The 27464-nt window shown below is 39.9% G+C and overlaps 1 protein-coding gene across 1 annotated transcript in view; it reads left to right on the plus strand.

Annotated features, from left to right (window-relative positions):
* Positions 1–813: 813 nt before the first annotated feature.
* Positions 814–27464, plus strand: part of ttll11 (tubulin tyrosine ligase-like family, member 11) — a 31698-nt gene continuing 5047 nt past the window's right edge. Inside the window, exons 1-9 of the mRNA XM_031317767.1 lie at positions 814–2005; positions 7113–7212; positions 7668–7801; positions 10558–10848; positions 10981–11265; positions 13187–13282; positions 13371–13483; positions 24945–25166; positions 26148–26254. Of these exons, the coding sequence (XP_031173627.1) occupies positions 1454–2005; positions 7113–7212; positions 7668–7801; positions 10558–10848; positions 10981–11265; positions 13187–13282; positions 13371–13483; positions 24945–25166; positions 26148–26254 (1900 nt within the window). The 5' untranslated portion in view covers positions 814–1453. The remainder of the gene's footprint in view (positions 2006–7112; positions 7213–7667; positions 7802–10557; positions 10849–10980; positions 11266–13186; positions 13283–13370; positions 13484–24944; positions 25167–26147; positions 26255–27464) is intronic.

Consider the following 27464-nt stretch of genomic DNA (forward strand, 5'->3'; position numbering starts at 1 on the left):
TCGTCATGTAATTGCAATATGTATTCACAGTAGTTATTAACAATGGGTGTTAATTGTGCACATGGACATCACATAGGACAACAATAATGAAATTGTAATCTGGTGACAAGAATGTTACTGATCCTTGGCATGATTCTTACTTTAGGCCTATGTGGTTGGTGTTCTGCAGGTGCATGAATTGCATTTCCATACCATGCATCTGTGGTTAGTTTTACAGACTATGTTTGTTTGAATGCGTACTTTTTTTTAATCACGTAGGACTACAGAAAAAAGCACGATAACTCTCAGTAAGGTAAATAATGGTATTTGTTTGACGATATTCTTTGCTCAAACTGGGGAACACCGTGGATGTATTAAGAGAACGGGGGACACAGCCACTGAAACATGGCATCCCCTTATTGCCTTCAAGGGCTGTCGGAAACAATCACTACTTCTAAGCAGATGCCAATTGAAAAGGTAAATAAAACAGGTTCATGATATTTAAATGCTAACAATCCCCCTCTGAAATTAACAGGTAAATACATACACATTACTGGAATCGGCGTTATGTGGTATCGGTGTGGTTATTTCAGTTTCTGACATGACTGCACGTAACGTTAGTTTTTATTTTCTGCAATAAAAGCACGCCGCTTAAAAAACACACTGACGTATAAATATCATATCATCAATAGAGTGATCAACATTTACATACATTTACAAACACCACCAGAGCCCCGTTTCTATTTGTAGTTAGCTAATGTACGAAAATTCATAGAGAATTAGAGAACTTTCGAAAGTCGGAGGTTACGAGGAGCTCAAAAGGCAGCATCAGCTGGGTTCAAACCAGATGGAGGCTGGGCAACGAGCTGGTCTGCCTTCTGCCGCTGCTTAACAACACAGGGACGATAACACAGAGAAAGCAGAGGACCCCGGGCATCACTACAACGCTGGTCACCGCTAGAAAACGTCTGTCATGAGTTAAAGGGTAGTTTCGCCAACGGTACAGACCCACATGTTAGCTAAATGAGGTTTGACAGGCTAACGTCAGGTTTAGCTATCTTCAAGCTGTCTTCAAGTAGCTAACGTTAGCTTCAGTGCTGGCTACAAGTGCTGCCACTAGCGGCTACAGTAGGGCATGTCAACGACAGCTTGTGAGAGCTGCTAGCCTTTGGAAGTTGCTCATTGAATCATTGTGGCCATATGGCAAAAGGCGTCAGCTAGCGTTAACGGTACTTCTTTAGCCTGAGCTGGCAGCCGGTAACGTTAAATGCTGTGAGCATATCGGTCTGCTCACTCCCTCTGTTTTAGAAACGACATGACAGAAGCAAATGGCTTTTACTCTTTAATTAGCCGTTTAAGCTAGCAATGCGTTCTACATTATTTCAGAATAACGTTAGTTTGCCGGCGTCAGATTATTGCACTCTGTGGTACAACTGTGCCCTGCCCAGCAGCGTCACTCGTAGCATTGCGCATAATGAGTGATCATTATGTAAAAGTCAGTATTCAACTCGAGGAAATGAAATCATTTGGCGAGGATGCAGAGAAGGAGGGTGTGGATACTGAGGAGCAGGTGCCAGTGTGTTCTCCCTCTGCTTCTGTCTCACCACCAGACCCTTCCAGCACCACCATAGCTGGCAGAGATGCGTCCAACACCTCCATCACTTGTAAACATAGGGGTAAAAGTCGAAGTAAGCTGGGAAAAGATGACAAGAACTCTTGTGGCAAACACACCTCAGATGTTTCATTGCATGGGTCTGTAGTTTCTGCTCATGTTGGGAGAAATTTGAATAGACTAACGCATGATCGGACACTTCACGTCAAAGGAACTGGAAAGATACTGCAAGGCAAATCGGAGACTAATGGGAACAATGTAACCGTCCACCCATCCAAAAACATTCAAGAAACACGCCGTGAGGATGGATTCAAACATGCAAGGAAAGGAAGACCAGTGACGGTGGATATCTCGAAAGCCAAAACCTCGTTGGAGGCACTGAAGTTAAGCATCAAACAGCTGAAGTGGAAAGAGGTGTGCTACATGAGTTTCTTTCTTGTTATTTTGCAGTTTGCCTGAGAGAAATGCTATGGACCTTTTTCACAGCAGACATTTTGACTTGTCATAGTAGGAAAAGCACAGCTGAAATTGATAACCTTAACGATGGCTCAATTCCATCAAGTGTCCCAGTAAGCTATTTTAGTGAGTCAGCATGCACAATACCAGGGCCTCTCCTGAGTGGAATGCAGCCATCATTAATGGTTTTGAATACACATGTGCTTTTCCTACTATGACATATCAACATGTCTGCGTGAAAAAGGTCTATTCACCCATGTGTTGTGCAGGTTTTAATTCTATGAAACGCTACTGTGCATGTTTCACAAAGCAGTGCCTGCTTGACCCAGAGAAGATCCCTGAAATCAGCTGCTCAGTGCATCAGTGTTTCATTCGGATGACAACCAACTAAGGCGTTTGTCACGAATGTGCATGGATGAAAACTTCTGTCCTACCTTTTTCAAACTGTGCCATTCAGAACCATATGTTTGCAGAAAAAGGCCAAGGGGGGGGGGGAAAGCTGGATCTGGGTTGGAAAGGTCACACACAAAGGCTGCCTGGAGTGTCTGTGTGCATAGGAGACGAAAATGCCAACAATGCACATTTCTTAAAGCTTTCAAGGATATTAATCTGCACAGCCCTTCTAAAACCTGAGATAACTTTTAGTGGGCATTAAAATACAATAGACTCTTAGCTGCTGCAGCCCATAAACATTATTGTAATGGACAATTAAGACGGTTAAAATCAATCTAGGAATAAACCAATAAATAGCTCAGACTCTGAGTCTGATGAAGAGCAGTTGGGCTCGTAGTGTCACCTAGGTGTAGTAAACTCTTGATCTGCTCACTTTTGGCTCAGCACCTGCCCTCTTTGGTTCGGATGTGCATCCATATACTCTACTACTTAAAATCAATCTAGCAATGATTACACTAGCCAGCCTCCCCCTGGAAAACTATTCTATTCAGATTCTATATAATGTGCTTCAGATTAGATTATATAATAATTTATTAAATAAATTTATTAAAATAAGTTTTCTTCATAATCCAAAATCTGAAATTGTATGAGCAGCAATATCTCTGAAAAAAATGTGAAATAATTTCAGAAGTTGGAACTGACATTTGAGCCTGTGTAGGAGTATTTTTAAGAATGTTTTGCACACTTAAATTATTTATGTATTTTATGCAAAATGACAAATGACTGATATGTGTTTAAGTTAATGGTTTTATTAATCTAATCTATGGAAACGGGTTATAACAACAAAAAGGCTTTTTATATCTAAAGCTGCAGCACCTTATGCACAGCTTCCCAGCAGTTACACACACACACACACACACACACACACACACACACACACACACACACACACACACACACACACACACACACACACACACACACACACACACACACACACACACACAACTATTTAAATGTATTGTCCTCGTCAGAAAGTGGCATGAATACATACAGTACTGAAGGTGGCCAATCTGGTCTGTTAGAAAATACACAGGAGATTTGATAGTGATAAGGTAAGGGAGTGCATTCCCAAAGACGCAGGAATGTTTCAACCTGTCTAAACATAAAATGTTTGACTCTTCCATCCAAATTGTAAATGGAGTCATAGATCTAGAAAATAATCGGCAAATTAATCGTATCATTAGTTGCAGCTCTATTTAGAGTGTGAAGACTTGTTATTCTCTTCTATTGATTATTTATATCCAGTATCAGTATCAAAGTTTGAAGAAGTCATTGATTGAAAGCATGGTACATTATTCATTAGATGACACGATCACATTTAACCCAGCCAGAAATGCCAGTTTGCTCTACTGTATAAAATTACAGAGGTTGGATGTGGATGAAAGTTGTCTACATGTAAGGCAACAACTTTGAAACATTTACGAGAGGGGCTAATTGTTCCAGCTCTTATTTCTCCGAGCCACAACCACCATCTGGTCAATTTGAATGATGCAATTAATACCTGCTATCGCAATTATTAACATGGTTCTCCATTATGCATGAGAAATAAAGAAGGGAACGCGACGACACCGGCGCAGTAAAGACTCTACTTATCACCGGTGACCACACAGTGACACTTCAACCCTTCCAGGTCTGGTATCGGAAACGGTAGACAAAAGGCCTATACATTACCACGCTTAGTCCTCACGGTGCACCCCCAACAAAGTCAAGGGCGTTACAGATCTCGTGTACCTGTCAACATCTTTGAAGAGGTTGAAACTCCAGTAGCCTTGTTTGTCAATTATGAAATGAAAATTGATCGCTGAAAATCCCTTAAACGAGACATGAAACACTTAAGTAGGTTTACAAAATCGGTTAGTGGATACAATTAGAGGTGCAACGATGAATCGATTAATCGATTAGTCAACTATTAAATTAATCGCCAACTATTTTGATGACGTTTGAGTCATTTAAAAAAAAAATATATAAGATTTCTCTGATTCCAGCTTGTTAAATGTGAATATCTTCTAGTTTCTTCTCTCCTTTGTGACAGTAAACTGAATATCTTTGAGTTTTGGACAAAACAAGACATTTGAGGACGTCATCTTAGGCTTTGGGAAACACTGATCCACATTTTTCACCATGTTTTGACATTTTTATAGATCAAACAACTAATCGATTAATCGAGAAAATAACCAATAGTTGCAGCCCTAGATACAATTATGAGAAGTGAATGAAGACATTTTAGTGACTGATGAGTTGTACATTTGGCTTTAAGGTCCATTTACATCCAAATGAATAAATACAGTATCTACATCAGCAGTGTTTTCTGGCCTGAGAGACAGCTGTCAATGAACTTTCAACATATGGCATTCTCTTAAACAGTGGGAAATGATTAGCCTTAAGCGCCTGTAATCCAATAGACCTTTAGTCCTCTTTGAGGCAGAGAGAGAATGGCAAGCCTGAGGGTTTGAGTGACAACTTCAGAAAATAAGACTAATAACCGTGCATTTAATCATGGGCGTGGTATTTTGATCAGGATTTTACAGACTAAGCTGACATTTTAAGAGGCTTGCCACCTTGGGTCTACCTTGGAGCATCTTTTGAAAATAATAACCTGTATAACAGAAATTCTAAATGCTATTTACTGGAGGCATGACAGATGTGCTGCAACTTGAAATGTATTCTATATATGGCTGCACTTTTGTTACAGTAGCTAAATGGAATACATTGTCCTTTGGCTGGGCTTCAGTGAGCAAAGCATATTCATTCACAAAGTGGCTCGGAAAAGAAGTTCACACGAACCCACACATGATTTAAGTCCACAACAATGGGTTGAAAGTGTTCATATGTCTATTTCTCAATACATAAAACATAGCTATTTTTGTCACTGATCCATAGAAACTACTCAATTAATTTGACCTCCTTCCCTGATGCGATTAGACAGTTATACGCTGGCATCTGTGTGGCAGTATTTATAGCAGGTCTTGGCTGTCGAGCAGGATTTCCCTGTTTTACACGCTCTCTTGCTAACTCACTAATGAGATGCAACTCTGTCACAGATCTATCTTGTAGCTGGCTACTGGAGGCGGGGGGTGTCGTATGACTTGAGAATTTAGAAGTGGTGACGATATACTGCTGACCTTCCAGTATAACTTGATCAAGAGTCCTGATGTCATAAAGTTAGAGATAGACTCCCATGACAAATTCTTCCAAGTTCAATGTTGATGTTTTGAATAGGGGTGTCACGATTCTCCAAATCCTCGATTCGATTAAATTTTCGATTCTAAAGTCACGGTTCAATTTGATTCTCGATTATTATTATTTTTAAAGCACAGGATGCTATGCCATTATTCAAATAATATTCGAAGATTTAATGCTCAAATGCAGCCTATTGGTTATTATTATGTACTACACTACTCAGGCTTATGCATCGTCAATGCCACTATAAGCATGTGGTTGTTGTTACATATTCTGTCCACTAGAGGGACTTCAACATTAGCCCGGCCTTGAAGGGGACCTACGTCACAGCGCATTGCATTTCTGACACGCCACTCTCTGTTTACATTCATTTTCCACCACGAGCACACGGTAACAAACACAAATCAACAGAGCACTCTGTAATGAAACCTGATCTAACAAGTGTATTCAAGCGGCTCTGTTGTTAAGGCTAACGGTGCTCGGTTGTCACAATGACATCATCTTAGAAAGCCCAGCCGAAACGATTTGTCAAAAAATAAAGTAACAAAAGTGTTAGCCACGATGCTAACGGCATTAATAACCAAGCCAAACGGTGCTGTCACTGCTATTTTAGTGATAATTAAGCAAACCTGTTTCTTGCAGATTGTCACGTTACTTAGAATACAGCTACCATTAGTAGTAGTTAGTCGTGCTGCCAGTGGAAGAATATGGTACACGCACATAGCAGAGCTTGCAAACTGTGGCTTTTTTTTTCGACAACGCAAACGTTGTCTACATAACTCACTGGAAATCCAAAATGCTTCCACACCGGCGACTTCAGTGAAAGAGGAGGGGGTTCAAGTCCCAAACACTTCTTGAACTCTATCATGTTTGTTAGAAAACTTTTTAAGATGGAATTCATCCATCTGCTTTGATATGAGATGGAAAACTGAAAGGATGAACGTGCAGACATGTAATTTGGATATATCTGTACATCCCACTGACTGTCCTATCCTTTTGACTTCATTGTAGCAACACTTTTGGTGCATAATATGTGGTTTGGAGTGTGTAAGAGTTGGTAGGAGTAGAGGTGTTGAGGACAAAATCTGTGCCTTTAGTAGCCAGTAGGATCTCCTAGCTCTCTAAATCCTTTTATAGTATCACTTCCCCTTCTTTTTCCCAGCTCATCACAGCAGAACACGCACAACCTACCATCTTTAGGCAAGATTATCTCTGCATTCTGGGATCACCAGAAGGACAAACACCTTGCCCATGTCCTGAGTCATGTTAACAGATTAAGCCTTCTCTCTCATTTACAGATGCGAAAAAAGTGTGATTTTCATAAAATCATATTCTTATCCTTTTGTTTTTTAAATCATCTTATCTCTCTCTCTCTCTCTCTCTCTCTCTCTCTCTCCCTCCCTCCCTCCCTCCCTCCCCCTTTCTTCAGTTTCCTCTGGGGAGACGAGCAGCCTGTGATATCTACTGGCATGGCGTTTCCTTCCATGACAATGACAATATCGTCTCAGGGCAGGTGAACAAGTTCCCAGGTATTTTGCCGCTCTCCTCTCCTATAACCTTCTGCTGATGTAAAGCACCCGACTCCAGTTCTTGTTGAACTGTAGGTGGAGAGATGGCTTTATTTCAGCTCGCAGTACTTCATGTGTACTCAGTATTCTATAATCACAACAGGAGGGATTTAGTTAAACCCTTACTGATCCCCATTGCTCTAATGCTAACCTTTTCATTCCATGGCAATAATCATTACTTATAAACTCTAGAGATTATTGTATCAATGTACATCGCTGGAGTCTCCTGGTTTGCATTGATCTTCCTCTAGATGATACCTGTGTCATATTGAGTTCTATCTCCTTACAAGTTCATGTCTGTTTTTTTCTTCCTTTTTTAGTCCTTCCGATTGTATTTGCTTTCCCCGAGCATTATCATTTCCTCCTGACGCCTGCCTTCCAACAGTCCTTCTGAAACAGTGCTTTCTGCATTGCAGGAATGATTGAAATGCTGAGGAAGATCAACCTGAGTCGGGCAGTGCGGACTATGCAAGAGTTGTTCCCAGAAGAGTACGACTTCTATCCCCGTTCCTGGATCCTGCCTGAGGAGTGCCAGCAGTTTTCCACACAGGTATAGTTGCATAACGTTATAACAAAAGAATTGTGATACTGGACATGATTAGTGGAGGTTTTTCTTTTGGACTAACTGAACTAAATTGTTGGCACTTCTGTATTTCTGTGCAGTGAAGACATTGGATACTGTCAGTAGAAATCAAGCAGATATGGAACTGTTTCTGACTGTAGTTCACAAGAATAAGATGACAAAAGATTAGAGGTGAGGGTATGTGTAAAAAGTGTGGACGGAAATCTCTTTTGCAAGGAACAAAAAATACAGCGGATAAAACAATAAAAAAAACAAAACAATATGTGAATGCTAAACTAAGCTAAAACAGACACGATTACGCAAAAGAGTAATTTAACATAGAGGTTACGATAGTGTTAAATTCAGCCAGATATAAAATACATTGATTTAAATAATTATAATTATGAGAATCATAATAATGATTTCACAGCAGACATTTTGACTTGACACAGCAGCATAAGCACAGGTGTTACTAATAGCATTAACGATCGCTAAATGCCATGCAAGTGCACCAGTAGGCCATGTTAATAAGTCAACATGCATAACAGCATTGCCCTGGACTTGGAATCCCTAAATGGAATGCAACTATGTCATTAATAACATCTGTGCTGTTCCTGCTATCACAAGTCAAAACAGGTCTTTTTTTATCTTTTTAAGTGGCTCAATCTAAAAACATGAATTCCTTATATTATGTCCTTTGAGGAAAGAAGAAAGCAGCAGATTATGTCAATTATGGATAAAGATTGCAAGATGAATTCCCAGTATGGCTTTATAAATAAAAGACAGCTCTGAAAAGTAAAGTCACAGACTTTCTTTTTGCCATCTTCCTTCCCCTGAATTTTCTAAATTGGTCATATTTTAGCAAAAACAACACAGATGCTGAAGTCGTGAAATCTTCTGTTGTCTATACACTACTAGTGCTTTTTTCTCTCTGTCCACTGTAGCTCACCATGCTATACTGCAGCAGTAGTGTTCTTAATGGTATGACTTGTTTAATTTGTGTGTCATGTGCTCGCTTTGTTGCTCATTCTCCTTGAGGGGAAAAGACAGACTGTACCACATTTATGAATATTACCCTTTATGGTCATCTGGCACTTCTTAACACATGGTTGAATCTAAAGTAAAGGAAACACGTATGACAAGGAGGGAGAGCCCTGAGGAGAATAGTGGAAGACTGAGCGTCCCTCAGCTGCTTTTCCTAGGTTGACTACAGTGAGGAAGCATGTCACAATTTTCCAACAACAACCAAAAACAAGCCTTAAATGAAAAGCGTTTATCCAGATTTCTGTGTTAAGTTAATTCATTTAGGAGAAAAGTTGATCAGATAAAAAGACAAGTGTTTTGTTGTCATTTCTGTTTTCTCCATGCCATTTTAGCAGGAGGATAAAGATTTCTATTTGTCAATGTTATTTTCTTAGCGTGCAACATTCAGATTTGTCATCATATCATTTCAGAAATTCCGTTCGCTTTTATTTAGAAAAAAAATTATATTTAATGATTTTCTTCACCAAAGTTTAACTGATTCCGGCAGTTGGCAGTTAAATTTGTGATGCAATTGTGTGTGTGTGTGTGTGTGTGTGTATATATGTATATATATATATATAATATACACACACACACACAATGTAATATAGCAACAATGTATTATATCCAGCAGGGGGCACCAAAATATCACCGAAAGACACAAATCATAAAGACTTTTATTCAAAATGTTCTGTATGTCACAGTGCCAATGATTAGGCATTAGATAGTCAACCAAATGAGTATTACTTTGACTTTCCATGTATAATAAATGGTGTTGATTTGGTCACATTTGTGAATACAAAAATCTAATGCCTGACTCAAAAGGTACAAAAGATGGATGTTGTTTAGCTTGTAGATAGAGATAAAGCCTATACCCTATGGATGGATGGATAGATGGATGGATGGATATAATACACCTAGAAGATGCTAGAAGTCAAATAAGGGAATTTATTTAACCATATTGCTTATCGAGGGTTCAGCTCTGGAATTAGGGTAGCCACAATATTGGCATCAGAACATTGTGTGGTGTTGTTCTTCTCTCCTGCTGATCTGTTTCTGCTGTGAACCTATACAAAAAGACATTAACTTATTAAAGGGGCTGTACTCGATATTCAGAATATATATATATATATATATATATATATATATATATACACACACACACACACACTATGGCAGCAAACAAATATATGCTATGTATGTAAAGATATAGATAGATATATAGTACTATTACCATTACTGTAGTAATACTACATGTAGATATAGTGGTGTCCTGAGCAGAGAATTAAGTCCCACTCCATCCATGTGTGTTGTAATCCGAGCGTCTCTGTTTTGTCAGCCGTTCTGGCCGCGTGGCCCGCTGTGAGAGCTGTGTGAAGGCAATCCCAGTCCGCTGTTCTTTTCAGTATATCGAGTACAGCCCCTTTTTTAAATTCAGAAGATGAACAGTGATTTTGTATTATAAGGTTTGTATTATAAGGTTGTTACATTTTTAAAGAAGACTATGTTCTTTATGACAAATTGTTAAGGACCTATGATGAATTATTAACTTTACTTTTTAAATTATCTTTTCAAAGCACTATCAAACTTTTATCACTCAAACTCAGGGATCACATAGTGTGTCTAACCTGTGTGTCTAACCTGTGTGATTCAAGTGTTACCGATAACAGTCCTTGAGGTTTTTGTTAAATGATCCTTTCTGACTCCCACCTCTACTGTAGATTCGCATGGTGAAGGAGAACGATGCCACAATAAATCCCACCTTCATTGTCAAGCCAGATGGGGGCTCTCAGGGGGACGGCATCTACCTCATTCGTGACCCCAGTGACCTAAAACTCATGGTGGGTACACAGGCCAAACAGGCTGTGGTCCAGGAGTACATCCAGAGGCCCTTACTCATTGACAAGCTCAAGTTTGACATCCGCCTCTACGTGCTGTTAAAGTCCCTGGAGCCGTTGGAGATCTACATTGCCAAGGAAGGCCTGACACGTTTTTGCACCGAGCCCTACCAGGTAGCCATGACGGTGCTATTGATGCCGGCAGGTTTACTTTGATGCTGTTTATTTGCTTTGATGCCATGAAACATGTGCTTAAACTTCTGGACAATGCAGATAATTAAGGTCACTCTTATTCTGGTTGTGTAGGAACCAAGCCAGAAGAATCTGAGCCATGTCTTCATGCACCTGACAAACTACTCCCTCAACGTCCACAGCGGCAACTTTGTCCACTCGGACAGCCAGAGCACAGGCAGCAAGCGCACTCTCTCCAGCGTGCTGTACAGGCTGGCAGCTAAAGGCGTAGACATCAAGAAGGTGTGGTCAGACATCATCGCCCTTGTCATCAAGACTGCCATCGCCGTGGTACCTGAACTTAGAGTCTACTATCAGTGTGATATACCACCTGGCAAACCGGGACCTACTTGCTTCCAGGTGGGTAGTGGCGTGTGGGTAGTGGCTACATTCCTACTGAATGTGTTCAGCAGGAATGTAAATGAATATGCATGTATTGTTCACATATGCACACACCTACGCCGTAGCCTGACATGCACCTCTCGAAAAATGTAACTAAACGTCGCGGCAACGCACGCCGCTCGGCCGTGGCTTGGTAGCGTTGCATTTCCCCCTACTAATTTCCTGGTTCTCCTTCCCCATAAACAGCATGAAATCATGGAGAGTCTTAACTTTTCCTGCTACGGATTTCCCACCGTGGTCAGAAAGCACAGGGGAGACACTTCTGGCGTTTTTCCATTACATGGTACCTGCTCGACTCTACTCTTTTCGACTCGACTCTGCCGCGGTGCCCGGTCATACATTTTCCATTGCAGATTACGTACCGCCTCGTGCCTGAGGCGGGCGTGGCTAGTCGCAGGAAACTGCCGTGACCTAACGCGACACACACACAGAACGTCGAAGGTGTGTAGTTTGTGATTCTCGGCATGTGGCTGTTGCCACAGCCGGAAGACAAATTTAGTTTCAAAAGAAGCTGGAGGCAGCAAAAAAAAACACAGCTGGCTAAAGTATTTAAAAATGGCGGGTTTGTTCAGGACACCCCCGTCTGTCGCTAACAATGATGACGCAGTGATTAGTGACGATTCTCTCTGTCCATTCAGTAGTCTGCAGGTTTTCACGTCACCTTTTGGTATCGCTTCAGCTCGCTTGGAACCTCGACAGAGGTGGTACTAAAAAAAGTACCTGTTAGCAGGTACCAGGGACTTTTTTTCATAAATGGAAAACCAATAGAGTCGAGGTGAGTCGAGCAGGTACCATGTAATGGAAAAACGCCATTTGTTTCTCCCACAATGCCTCTAGTCGCTATTCGCTCCGAAGCGAATCACCATCACTCTCTCGCTCGCTCTACCACACACACACACACACACACACACACACATGCTGGCCCTGGTATTCTCTTAAAGAGATCAACGAACACACCAACGTGCATGTATAAACTTCAGGCCACTTACGTAGGCTACAGCGAAAGCTCTGTGTGGAGCCTCCGCAGAACCATACATCAAGCTTTACAGGGAGTCAGGATCTGTGATGTCCATTAAAGATAAATGTCCATAAATCTGTTTACAAATCATAAAACTTCAAATCTTCTCTCATAATCATTAGATTCAGACATTTTCTTCTGTAAAAGTAATCCAGGTGATGTGCACAGTGCGAACAGGAGCTGTAGCCAAAGCAGCAGAACTGTCATGAAGCAGATGTGCCAGAATCTAAACAAATAGACTATAAGGCCAAAAACAGGGAGGTGTGCTGAGGTTTAAGTTCAATATTCAGACAATCGCCAAGGTCCATCCGAAATAACTTCATTCTTTTTTACCATTCGTTGTTCAGTACATGACTCAAGCTTGATTGATCTTGTACTGTGCGTGACAGATGAGTTGAAGTTAGGGATTGTCTCAAAAGTACATGCTATATGGCCAAGTGAGCCTTTAAAACTTTTGTTAATAGCTTTCTCTTTTTCCAAAGACATTTCAAACTAACTTTAGTAAAACCAACTTTTTTATCTTGAGCTCCTCCTACTACATACGTACTACTACTATGTACAACCTTCTTTTTTAAAGGGATAATGGCCCAATGTGCTATTGTGACCCATTTTTTTGTCAACAACTTTCTAAATGTTTCATCATAGACACTTAAAACCAAATTTATTTCCATCTGTGCTTCCTCACATTATATACACGACCACCAGTTTTTAAAGAAGTCATGCAATATGGACCAATGCATTTTGGACTTGTATTTTCCACTGACCTCTCATTCTATTTTCTCTATTGATTTTCACCCAAACCATTTACAGTATACAGTCTACTTTATTAAATGTAATTACAAGTTTTGTTTTCTGTCTCAGATATTAGGTTTTGACATCCTGCTGACAAAGAACCTGAAGCCTGTATTACTAGAGGTCAACTCTAACCCCAGTATGAGAATAGAACATGAACAGGAGGTAAGAGTGAACGTAAACATCAGTGTTATCGTAGTATTATCATCACTGTCATTCACTTTGCTGAAATAAATATTTGTGTTTGTCTCAGGTGGCACCAGGAGTTTTTGAATATGTTCCCAGTCCGGTCGACGAAGAGGTCAAAGTTGGTGTGATCAGGGACACCTTGCGCCTTATGGACCCTGGCCACAAGAAACCTTCAATGTAAATACACACACTTGCACACATACACGCACAGGAAACACACGGTTCTTACATCTAGAGGTACAACGACGAATCGATTAATCGATTAGTTATCAACTATAAAATTAATCGCCAACTATTTTGATAATCGATTAATCGTCTGAGTCATTTTTTTATTAAAAAAAATAAGATTTCTCTGATTCCAGTTTGTTAAATGTGAATATCTTCTAGTTTCTTCTCTCTCTCCTTTGTGACAGTAAACTGAATATCTTTGAGTTTTGGACAAAACAAGACATTTGAGGACGTCATCTTAGGCTTTGGGAAACACTGATCCACATTTTTCACCATGTTTTGACATTTTTATAGATCAAACAACTAATCGATTAATCGAGAAAATAATCGACAGATTAATCGTCTATGAAAATAATCGTTATTTGCAGCCCTACTTACATCATCCTCTTTTTGCCTGCCCGTCTAATCCTACAGTCACATTAGCTACAAGAGACAGCGACAAAGCGACAGGCTGCCATTCATTTTCAATGGGAGTTGCTGTTTGCCAGTGACAAGCAACGAGCAAGGCAAGGCCGAAATAGACAAGAAGTCTATTTTATGCAAATGCTGAGCGATGCGACAAAATGACTGCCAGTCGGAGTGAGGCAGCGTGTGACGTATGTACGTTGGTTGCTCGAGTCGAAGAAAATCATTCAAGATGGCGGAAACGCTTCAGGACATCGTATTTCTGTATATATCTGATATGTTTGGCATTTTATCTCATATTTTGTTACTTCTATCAAGAAATAAATGCTTTTAAATCCAAAAACATCGTTCTTGTGACTTAATACCTCTGAAGCGATTTCTAAGACGTGCTTGAAGGTAGCACATTAGCTACAAAATAGAGCGACACACACTCACTTGTGGGCGTTCCTGGGCGTGTCTACTCCTGGTTGCTTGGCAACAGTAAACAGAAATTCTCCGGTGCTACCTTCAAGCACGTCTAAAAAGTTACTTCAGAGGTATTAAGTCACAAGAACAATGTTTTTGGATTTAAAAACATTTATTTCTCGATAGAAGTAACTAAATATATGAGATAAACTGCCAAACATATCAGAAATACGATGTCCTGAAGCGTTTCCGCCATCTTGAATGATTTTCTTCGACTCGAGCAACCAACATACATACGTCACGCTGCCCTCACGCTGCCTCACTCCGATTGGCAGTCGCTTTGTCGCATTGCTCAGCATTTGCATAAAATAGACTTCTTTTTTTACGTCGCTTGTCGCTGGTAAACGGCAACTTGCATTGAAAATGAATGGCAGCCTGTCGCTTTGTCGCTGTCTCTTGTAGCTAATGTGACTGTAGGGTTAAGAGTCCACTTTTCAGGACATGATACCTTATTCTGCTCATCTCTCCTCAGAGCCCAGCTCTGTACCACTCAGCAGCTCTCCAAAAGCCTGTTAGATGGAAAAATTAAATTCAGCTGAGTCGAGGTGGAAATTCACACATTAATGTACAAGTCTGGTGGCTCAATCTCTCTATGGCTGACCGGTCCTGTGTGGTGCCTGGCAATAAATCTCCTCTACCATTAGGGTTTGTGGTCCCCCCCCCCACCCCCCTCTTAATCTGTTTTTCTTCTGTGACAAGAGGATTTACTGTTTCTATTTCACCGCAATCTCCATTTCTTGCCTCTCTCTCCCCTCACTTCTTTCTGGCCTCATTTACAGATTATCTTCTATATCAGATATGTGATCTGCTTTGTTCTGCAAGTAACAGAGATATCTTCTCGGGGATAATACCCACTTAACTATTACATTCATGATCAGTAACACATTGATATAATCCGTCTATAATAAATTTAATCCTCGTCCCTCCCGCATTGCTATATTTTGATCGAGCTAGAATCAGCAGAACCACATATTGTACTCCGTGAATAACACTACAGTATAATGCAGTATTCACATTAAAAATTCTGCTCTTTTCAACTAATTCCTACATACTTTTAAAGACCCCTAATCCTTTAATCATACTTTTTATGTTGACTTAGACCTCAGGCCCTGAGTTAGTGGGGTTTACTCAGACCTTTACATCTGTATCTTTTACATTAAACTATTTTTGAACTTGAACAATAATCGATTACTCCACTACCCATTTCAGTCATTTTATGATGTCAAATGTCAAACATTCTATGGCTCCACATAAAAAGTATGATTAAAGGATTAGGGGTGGGAATTTGCCACTTGTCATCGTCTTATGTGATAGTAATTGTGTTATCTTTGTGTTTTGGACTGTTGCTCAGACAAAATAAGCAATTTTGAAGATGTCACCCAGAGCTTTAGGAAATTTGTGATGGGCATTTTTCATTGGACCAAACGATTTAATCGATCATGACAATTTCAGGTAGACTGATGAATTGGCTGGGCTAATATTAGCTTGTTGCCGGTATATTAGTATCACTGTAAATGGTGGTTGATAAATACGTTAAAACATTCAGTCTACAGTGCTACATAGATTACCTGAAAGCACTGGGTAGTTTATTTTCAACTGAACCACTCAGTACATACCTTTTTTTTAATGAAACAAAATCAAAGGATCCTAATTGTTTGTTTCTGTTATGTGTACAATTTGTTGAACTTCAATATTCCGGATATTTGTAGCTGTGTTGTAATTCTGATTGAACATTAGGTCTCAATCACATTCAGTCTCCATTTAAACTGCTGTGTGGACAACATTTGTCCATCAGTTTACTTGAAACTGGAAAGGTTGGTAAGGAGTAACAACAAATGAGCCTATGGAGATGAATGTTTTTGTCACTTTTATTGACAAAAGAAAGTCTGTCGCATACATGACACGCATTAAGTTTCAATGTGCAGCATTTTTGGTCAAGTCCTACTTCTTTTAAACCAGCTACAGCCACTGCCCTTTAAAGGATCTTTCTTGTTACAAAATGCAGACTTCTTGTTCTATTCTAGACACACACTGACACTTCTTTCTCGAAATGTTAAGCCTCCTAAAGCCAATTAAGTAGTACTATATAAAATATCACAGTGTGAGAGAGTATTTACAATCTGCAGTCATATGGTGAAAAGAGGCTTAATTCCAGACTGAAGTAGTTGCATCAGGAAAGAAGCAAGTGTAGTGATCTTTAATATGATATCATTTAGTGTGTCTGTAAAAGTGTAGCACTGCTTATAGTAAACTGTAGAAGAAACTGACACCAACAAAGAGAGGGTTTATGATGTTTTAAATTCTCCTGACCGATAAAGGATTTTTAAGGCCGATATCGATACAAATATTTGGTGATTTAAAAAATCCGATATTCCAATATATCGGCTGATATATATATATATATAAAAATCCAGAAACGCGTAAATCCAGAAACGCGTAACAAAACAAACAGATTTCCCTAACATTAGTTATTTGTAGTTATTTATGAGTCCTCACTAAAATAATGATAATGTAGTTTAAAAAATAAACTTCTTTGTTTTATTGTCACAACAGAACATCAAAATATATTAAAGTTACGATAAAAATTTATAAAAATACAAACTTAAGATATAAAACTTAAAGGGTTAAACACGAGTGTTGCCAACAGGGACGTTGTAGAGCGCCCTCTGGTGGACAAACTATGCAACGCCAACACTCATAACATGGTTGAAGGGTGTTTTGTTCGTTTTTATTTTCTTTTTTAAATATTGATTTATCGGCCATTATAAATGCTGATACCAATAGTTTGGAAAATGCCTAATATCAGCAGATAATATCGGCCCGCTGATATATCGGTCGGGCTCTAATTCTCATGTATTTTTACGTTTGCAGAAATATACCATGACACTATATAGAGACTATAGAGAGCAATAATACTACAAATAGTACTAAATAAGAATAATGGAATAAAATAGCAAGTGACAGTAGTCTATCATCAGGTATTAAGGTGCAGGTCTAAGGGGGGTGTAGTTAGAGATTTGTGATGCTGATGATTTGACAGTCAGCACTCGGCTGTTAAATAATAAAAATCATTATCAATCGAGGATTGCAGATAAAAAGAGGATCCAGACTAAGGGTAAAACTAAATCATCGGCTGTCAGCTCAACCTCATAGAGTGCATAACAAGTAGGGTTGGGTACCGAAACGCGGTGCCAATAGGGCACCGGTTCTGACCTAAACGGTAGTAACGAGACCGAATAAGAACGAAAATTTCGGTGCCTTATTTCGGTGCCTGACTTTACACTACACTCAACAGCAGGTAACGTTAGCCTACCTTTAGCTAGCTATCTGGTGGTTGTTTTTATCATTCAACAGCAATTTACTGGTGAAATAAGTTGTTTATTATAAGTTATAGTTATTACATTACTATTAAATCATTTAATTTTGACCATATGGCCGTAGTAATAAACATGTTGTTCTTAAATGTCACCGACTGTTGTTTAGTACCCTTCTTTTTTTTCTTCTTTTTTTTTTAACTTTCTTAAAAAGTATCGGTTCAGGCACCGTTTTAAAAGTACCGCTTTAGCACCGGTATTGGAAAAAAAAAAAAACGATACCCAACCCTAATAACAACACAAATTAGGATTGCGATATTGAAAAAAATTCACAAATTCAAAAATGTGGGCATCTTAAATGCCAAGATTTAGTATGTGTAAGGAAGTGTGCTGTCAGCTTTGCAGGTGTTGACTGAGTTTTGTGGTTTTGGGGGGTGATATGCTGATTATTTTTCAACTAGCTAGTGCTAATATTTATTAAATTAGCCATCAGATTGGATATGCTCCAAAACATGTAATCATCACTGCAGCCAACGACACGGGCGCAAAATAGGATGCCATTAATCATTCAGTTACACAGTGTGTTCTTTGTGTGTTTACATGGACGCAAAGGCAGATGCATTGAACATACATGTTATTCTGGTAGAAAAAATGCTGCCACGTTGAATGCTACAATGAATTTTATCCATTTTAAATCAAACCATTTATGTGTGAAGATGTGGCACCAATACCACTGTGTAAAAATATACTTTAAAAGTAAAAATCCTGCATTGAAAATCGTATCATTAGCAAATGTATTTTATAGATTAAAAACAAATGACTCTTTACAAAATAAATGTGATATACTATTATAAGTGACTCTATTAGATTGTTAATACTGATCTGTCAATATGTAAGAAGTATTTTACTGATTTAGCTGGTCGATTTTATTATATATATTTTAGATAATCTAGTTAAAGGTTAGGTTGGTAGTTTAGTCCAGTGGTTCTTAACTTAGTGGTCGGGCCTCTTCAAAAGTTCTCAAGGTACAAGTCTGCATTTCTTTCTTTTTTTTGAGTTTTCGCTCATCTTTGTTTTCTTGTGAAATACTGGGTAATAAACAATTAAACTAATAAATAATCAAATAGAACCATCTGAGAAGTTTAGAGAGAAAATGTCTCTTTGGGGAAACTAATAAAAAAGACAATACATTGGTTGATGTAAGAGATCACGAGCCAATAACATTGGAACCACTTGTTTAATTTTTAACAATACATATCGTATGTATTTTATAAGCTTATTTTTATGTGCAAACTTAATCTGAAAAGTAACTACTAACAGCTGTCAAATTAAAGTGGTGGAGTAAAAAGTACAATATTTCCCTCTGAAATGCAGCGGAGTAAAAGCATAAAGTAGCTTTAAAGTCTAATACTCAAGTACAAGTACCTAAACAAACTTTATTTGAGTAAATGTGCTCAGTTTCTTTTCACTACCAGCACTAGCGATGCTGAAGCCAAAAACGCCAGCATTCAAGATCCACCTAAGAATGAAAAAAGCTAACACGGTTAATGCAAGCTTTTCCGAAAATGTGACTGCTGATGAAAAACCAACTTCACTGGCTGATTGAGGGGAAATAAGCAGGGGAGACGACAATCGGGTAACCATTTTGCATTAGAACCAGACAGTCTTTTGAATGGTGTTTTAACAGTTTTGATGCTGAACTCCACTCACAGAGTAAAATACATTTAAGGTATGCCAGTGAATTAAAGCGCTTAATAAGAAGACATGATTTAAGCTGCCATTCGCTGCATAGATTTAGATTCAGTTCAGTTGTATTTTAATGAAGGACAGATTTATTTTTCTTCTAACTTAACTTTCAGAGTCATTAACAAGCAGTCTTTTTAGAGCACAAACAAACTGTTCCTGACATTGTTTTGGGAGCATAATTCATTTGTTTACTGCACAGATGGTGCACCTGTAAGTAAATGTACTTGCATTGTGGTCTCTGACAGCTGTTCTGCAGTGGAATGGATGGGATTCAGTCATTCAGAACGCAGAGTTTAGACTGAACTCACCAACATATTCATTTAATTTGTCAAGATGAAGTGAAAGAGAGGTGAGAACTGACCAGGCGCACAACACAAAGTGCAAGTGAGTAAAAAAAGGTATGGCTATTTAAAGGAGACGGAGTGAGAGCTTATGTAAGAGAGAGAAGTTAATATAAAATGGCAGAACAAAGGAGGGCAACTGTTGCTTTTTGGAGAAAAGGTGGTAGAGTTAAATGGGGAATAATGAGGCCGGTGTGATGGTATCAGAGACTCTGACATGTACTTCATGTACCCAGCTCATTAATCCTGTGTACGGTGTGTCTGTGGGTGATTTATTAGCCATTATCAATGGTGTATGTGAGTGTGGGTGAGAACAAAAAGTATATATTTATAGACACACTTTGTTTTTTTTAAATAGGGTACAAGGGACACAATTACTAAGACATAATTTGTACAAAAAGAAATGATACTAGCCGAGGTGGATTGGGTGCAATCCAAGGTAATTTAGGTTGGAATGTGTGTCCAAAATGCAATTTTGGACACACATTCAATGTAATGTTGAAAAGATTATTTTTTTGGGGCTTTTCCACCTTTAATGGATAGGGCAGCTAGGTGAGAAAGGGGAGAGAGAGGGGAAGACATGCCACATAAATTGTCACAGGTCGGATTCGAACCCTGGACCTCTGCGTCAAGGCATAAACCTCTAATTATATGTGCGCCTGCTCTACCCACTGAGCCAACCTGGCCACAATGTTTTCAAAGTTAATGTTTTCTCATTGTGTCATTGCAGAAGCAGTCAATTAAATGCTCATAACCTTCATTTTAAACCTGCAATAACAGATTTGTTTGGCCACTTTGGGGTAAGTTGTGTAAACACAACTTGACATTGAAGTTGAAAGTGGCTATATGTAACTTTCAGTTTGTGTTGATTTTAGCAGCTGCTTTGGACAAGAGCGGTAGTTTGACTTTGCGGGAAAAATCGGACCCAGGCAGAGGCACTAATCTAATAAAAACTATATGAAAATAGTGTTCTTTTCACTGTTAGTCGTGTCTGCTGTTACATGTCATTTAAGATCATCAGATGGAAAATGACAGTTTCAGAAACATTGAAAAGTTACATATAGTCACTTTAAGTTAATATGGCGAACTTCAGCAGTTACAGAGCAGCATTATCACTTCGAGTTATGTTTTGGCCACCTGGTAAATGTAAGTCCAATATTCCCTCTCTGTTAGCTCTGTTTTTTGGTCTCTACTAAGGGAAATATCTGGCTCTATCTTTACTAAATGCTCCACTATGTTTACCAGCTAGTCGCTAACTGTGTCTGTCGGCCGTTTTGGGCTGAGCAGGTGGTGTACATGAGCTGTTTTTGCTGCCTGCTACATCTGAAAATAGCACTATGAGAGCTGTGAGAGTGAGCCAAAACAGTATAGATGTGGTAAAGACCAGCGAACCCTTCCACACTCTCACATTTTTACAATGTCATTTGATACATTATTATAAGGAAATTGATTATAGCTGCTTCAAGGTTTTTCTGATTCTTGTGGTTGTGTGGATAGGAACAATTGAGAAAGGAGGGTTAAAGCTATAGTGTGTAGTTTCTGTCTCCCCCATGAGGAATTCGAAGTAATGACAACAAAACTGTCAGCGCGTCCACAAGATACAAGCCTTCCGTGATCGCGCACAGACCCCACCCCTCCTCCATGCAGTTGCTTGTAGCCAAGGAGGACACGGAACATTAAAAAAACATGATGGACTCTTCAGAAGAGGTATTTATCTTCACTCGAGCTACTGCGCGTAAGTCACCGGACGACACAATCTTCTGAACATAGCCGTACTGAGAAATACAGAGAGAGTTGTGTGGAGCTGATAGTCTTAATTAGCTTTGTAGTAACTCATTTGGCAATGGCTTGAATGTAACGGACGTTCATTAATATCAAAAAGTTATGCACTAAAGCTTTAAATCATTTACACACACACACACACACACACACGCCAAGTTTATTGTTAGCTGTGGGAGAGTAATTTGTTTTGTGTGTTTTTGTAGGACTTATGCTCTGAAAAAAACTCAGGCTATGAATTCAGATTTCTGAAATGGAGTGTGCGGAGACTTTTGACATTGTGTAAAACCCTTTGAAGATTTATTCACCAAGAGGCCAGAAATAGCATTTATGCCGGATAAATTAGGCCTAGCCCTCACGTACACTCAACTACCATTTGGCACCAGACCTCTCTGTATGTCTTTTTAATAACCTGTCATTCTTCACCTTTTACCCTCTCGCTTCGCTTCCATCATTTTCTTCTCTCCGTCTGCTGGGAATGTTTGTCGATGTTCCCCTCACTGTCTTGCTGGCTGTCAGCTTCCGTTGAAGATGTGTCCGTTTTTAGCCGGGCCTGTTCTGCCTAAATACATGTGGGTGGTGTCCTTCTGGCTGCTGAGGGATGATTGGGATGATTGATTCTATTAAACATTCAACAGTGCTCTCTCAGTTCCATTCACACTGCTTACTAATTCATGGACAACTGCCTCATAAAAGTCAGCAGTGCTGAATCCCTTTGACATTATTGTACCTCTGTGTTTTGCTTTGTTGCTTGTGTGTGTTGACCATAAGAGTTGTCTTTAAAGGCCCTGCACACTCACACAGGTGTTTTCATTATTCTCGCTGATGAGACCCCTATGCTCAGGTTGCTATGATGGGAAATAGTTGAGTTCACTGCACTCCCTGAACTACTAAGAATGATAGAAGTGTGGTAGTGCCCTACAGTAACAGGTGCAGCAAAGCTAACACGAGAGGGAGGGACAATGTCAGTCAAGCACATTGTGTACATGCCCACACATTCCTGAGGTTAAAAACACACAGAACGCATGGCTTTTCCTCATTTTTTTTTATGAGAAGGAGGTTAATCTCTCTGGAGCAGCACAATGGGATAGCTGGCGGTGAGGCACAGGCAAGTGACATTAAAAAAAAAAAAACTGAACTAAAAGAGGTGGAAAAAAGGCAGTGGGCTGGTAACCAATAACACCTGTAACTTATATGTTATTATAAATGTGATTTGATTTCAATGTGAGCCAAGATCATTACAACAGGGAAAACCGCAGTAAACTGCATTTGAATTGACTCTTTGTTTCTCTGGATTTTGCTCTTTAGGGCTTCTTAAAGGTACCCTGTGCATTTCATTAGTATGAGATGAGAACTGTGGTAATGTGATACACATTTCTTCCTTTTTTTTTTTTAAAGATTTCTTTTTGGGCTTTTATGGCCTTTAATTGATGGGATAGCTTTATGACAGGAAAGGGGAGAGGTGATACACATTTCTATCAATGGTTTTACCCTATTCCACTCATCGACAAGTGGCGCTAACAATATGCCAGAAAAATGCGTGGAAAAAGAAGATGGCAAGCTAGCAAAACATTGATACAATTATAAACAATGATCAAGTTGTTGTATGAGGAAGGAAATGTATTCAACACGTTTCTTAGGCCGATACGCACAATGCCTTTTTGGAGAAAAACTGAATCTAAGCCGGATTTTGTTCAGAGGCTCCTGAGTCTTTTTGAAATGATTGCGAGGGCATTTCATACCTCACAAAACATTTTCAAAGCCGTTCTTTTGATATTTTGCATGGAACTCCCATCAGACAGTAAAAAGGCTGTGACATGAGGGAGTGAAAAGAGTTATTTATCCTTCATGAAACATTATTCTTCCCGTTTCCCCTGCCAAGCCAGTCTGTAAGTGCAGACTCAAATGAAAATCTTGGTGCATTTATCTACCTCAGGTGATCTGTAACTCAACCTACAAAAGCTGTCTGGGTTGGCCTTATGTTCTTGTGCTTCAGTCCTGCAGGGGCTGAAGGCCATTACTTAAGGTCATTTTATGCTTCTGCGTCGAATCGACGGCGTACCCCCGCAGACCCCTCTGCGTCTACGCTGGACCCTACGCCGTAGCCTGACGTGCACCTCTCGAAAAATGTAACTACACGTCGCGGCGACGCACGTCTCTCGGCCATGGCTTGGTAGCGTTGCATTTCCCCCATAGACATATATAAAATGGACCAACAGATCCCGTTGCTCTGGACGGAGACCAGTGAAGGATATTAGATGGCTGAGTGTTACGGCGCAGCCTCCAACTGAGAGATACGACGTAAATGTGACGTGAGCAACCTGCCTGAAAGTTGTAAGTCTTCTGGTAGCTGTGCCAAGAGAAATCTCAATCATTCCGAATATTGCAGAGACGGAGAGCGTAGGTATATGTAAGGAGATAACATAGGCACAGGCTAATTATTGCTCACTAAAATGCTAGTTAACATTAGTAATTAAACTTAAACAGCTAACGTAAGTCGAAACTGTCTGCGAGCTTCTCCTGTACTGTACGGTAATTCCTCTATTATGCGGCAGTAAGTCGCGTGGTTATGACACAATCGTTAGCCTATTTTTACAAAAACATCTACTACGGAGCCATAACATGAGGTACAAGGTAATGGAGCCTTTTATATATTGTCGTGTTTCTTTAGAAATAAACAATGGACAAATAGAGTCTTTAAACGCTTCAGATGTAAAGTTATTCGCTGTCAAAGTTGCGCCAAAATGAATGTCAGTCAATGGAATGCTAACGGGAGGTGATGGCTTGGTAGCATCAAAATGCCGCCGTAGGAGCTACGCGTTCCTGGGAGAGGCTTACCCCCTTGATTTCCCCCGACTCATTTCCTGGTTCTCCTTCTCCATAAACAACATGAAATCAAGGAGAGGGTTAACTTTTCCTGCTAAAGATGTCTCGCCGTGGTCAGAAAGCACAGGGGAGACACTTTGTTTCTCTCACTATGACTCTAGAGTCACTACTCGCTCCGAAGCTAATCGCCGTCACTCTCTCACTTCTCCCTCTACCGCACACTACCCCCACACACACATGCCGGCTCGACACGCACACCAGCGCACAAGTATTAACATCAGGCCACTTACGTAGGCTACGCCGAAAGCTCTGCGTGGAGCCTCCGCAGAAGCATAAAACGGCCTTTAGCCCTGCTGCTTGACAGCACAAAAAGCAGTAAATGTAGGGACTTTTTTAGCCTTTAAATCTCCACGCTTGGACAACTTACTTATAAATAAATTTAAAAAAAAGAATGTCGCTCACTGAAATACAATGCAGTAAAATGTATAATACTTTTTTTTTTTTTTTTTTTTCTGTCCTATTTCATGGCCATAGTTCCCAACACGGGGAGGAGATTCCAATGGAGGCGGAGACACAAGAGAGGAGTCCGGATGAAGGAGCTCTGCCCTCGCTGTGTCTGAAGCAGGTCTACCCAAAGTACACCAAACAGTTCAACTACCTGCGGCTGGTGGAGCGGATCGCATCTCTATTCATACGCTTCCTCGGGGTCAAGGGAAACATGCGTATGGGGCCCACCGCCTTCCGAACCTTCATCAGGTACAAACTTTATTTATTTTATGAGATCCCCGTTAGCTTCTGCCATAGCAGTGGCTAATCTTCCTGGGGTCCACACAGTCACAAAATGTCCAAATAAAACAAACTCATAAAAACAAGGATGACATCCGATACAAACGCATGCATATGTAGTCTTTAGAGTGTAAGCACTTTTTGATTCAGTCTTGGGTCTAGCAATAACTAATTGGTCAAACACATACAAAGCCCACATGGTATGTGTATAAACGACGCAACTGTACACGAATAGAGCTGAAAAAGATTCAGGTCTGCCTAAAAATATAGCTTTTCTGTAATCTAGCTTCTGCTGAGAGCCGTAACAGTCAGTGCATATCAATACTACTACTAGCAGCAGCTGATTTTGATCTTATTGAAGTATATCAAGACCCGTTTTATTAGCAGTGGACCACCTTTCTCATGTTGTCGATGTGCAGTGCCTAGGAAAGATGTTGATCAAGTGTAACTCCTTGAAGCCCTGTATAAAAAAGGTAGAGCTGGGGACTATGAGCTAGTCTCCTTCTGTTTCCAAATATCATTAATATACTGTAGATTTAGATATGTTTAAAATCGTATTTATTGAGCCAGTATTTCCGTTAAGGATGAAAATCAAACTTTCTTTTGGTCTGTTACAACATGCATATCTTCACTGTAAATCACATTTCCTGTGATCATAAGGGAGACATTATCATATTTTATAGTTTTTAATGTCATGATGGCACCCCATATCTTTGATGGAATGCCATTAACTTGTTTCCAAACAGCCAATCAAATCTTTGCATAAAATGGTTTTTGATATTTCCCAAAGACCTTTTCCTTCCAATTGACAATATGTTTGAAAAACATTTTGACATTTTTGTTTTGACTGCATGAGGGATGACTAAATGTTGTTTCAGTTGGATTTTAAACATGTGGAGTGACGTAGGCTCTAAGATTTTTTTATTTCTGATTATTCCTGATGGCACTTAGGACCTGCAAGCTGAGCAACAGTAACTTCTCTATGGCTTCAGTGGACATCCTCTACATAGACATCACACGTCGTTGGTCAGGAACGATGCCCGATTCTAGAGAAGCAGGTAGGACACGCACACAAAAACAACAACACCCCAACCTCCTCCCCCCCCAAAAGATAACAAAACTGTAGAGGACAAAGAGTCTATCTTTGAGACTCGGAGCAAATAATGTGCTTGGAGATAATTGCTTGTCATTCTTTGTCAGATTCCCTCTGACACTGCACTACCATAATTGAAATGAGCTGAGATCACAATGTGACAGCAAAGAGACTATCCAACATGAATTATTCAGGCATTGCACCTTGCGAGGAATGTTTGTGAGGCGAGGCGGATGGATGGAGATCACATAGACCAAGATGGAAGGGTCTGTACAGAGGAGTGAGCTGAATTTAGAATGAGCTCATACATGTTTAGTAGGGGTGGAACAGTACATGTATTCGTATTGAACCGAAACGGTACGGGCGTCTCGGTTCGGTACATGAATTTACACGGTATAAAAATAAATAAAACTTGCGTGCAAATTAATTAATGTAATGCGGAACTACTGTTAGACATGCGGTTCTTTAGGGACACCTAATCTGTAGCCCTGCCCTTAGCTCTGAAGCTCCCGAGCTCCGCCTACATGTCGAGTCAGTCGGTTCAGTTAGTCCACACGAAGCAAACTAGTCCCTTCAATATACAACCAAACACGGACGTAGCTGTATCCCTTCTTGCCTCGACCACAAATGGCCTCCAGGCCCGTTTGCTTTGCTGTTTGCTCCGGTATTAGCTGTTAGCTCCGGCATTAGCTGTTAGCTCCGCTATTAGCTGTTAGCTCCGCCGTTAGCTGTTAGCTCCGCTATTAGCTGTTAGCTTCACTTTTAGTTGTTAGCTCCGCCGTTAGCTGTTAGCTTCACTTTTAGTTGTTAGCTCCACCGTTAGCTGTTAGCTTTGCCGTTAGCGTGTGAAGCTAACACCAAAACTCGTCAACTGCTCTGTGTAACCGAAGCTGCTCTTTTAACATCAATGCTCTGTGCATTCACATATGAGAGCAGCGCTTGTCTCCCATATCACACTAGTAGCTGATTGTCTTATTTTGTTGTTTGTCTGGAGATAATGCAGGGTACTTATTGTTTACTGTTTATATCTTACTTTATACACTTCAAGCTGTTACAGCTAGCTTAGTGGACAGCCTGAGACTGAAAAAAATTGCCTCCTGCATTTTTGTTTTCTTTTTTTGTTTTCCCCTGTTTTCCCTTTTCCCTCCATTGTACCGAACCGTGATGTCTGAACC

Source organism: Sander lucioperca, chromosome 14, assembly GCF_008315115.2.
Source record: "Sander lucioperca isolate FBNREF2018 chromosome 14, SLUC_FBN_1.2, whole genome shotgun sequence".
Lineage (NCBI taxonomy): Eukaryota > Metazoa > Chordata > Actinopteri > Perciformes > Percidae > Sander > Sander lucioperca.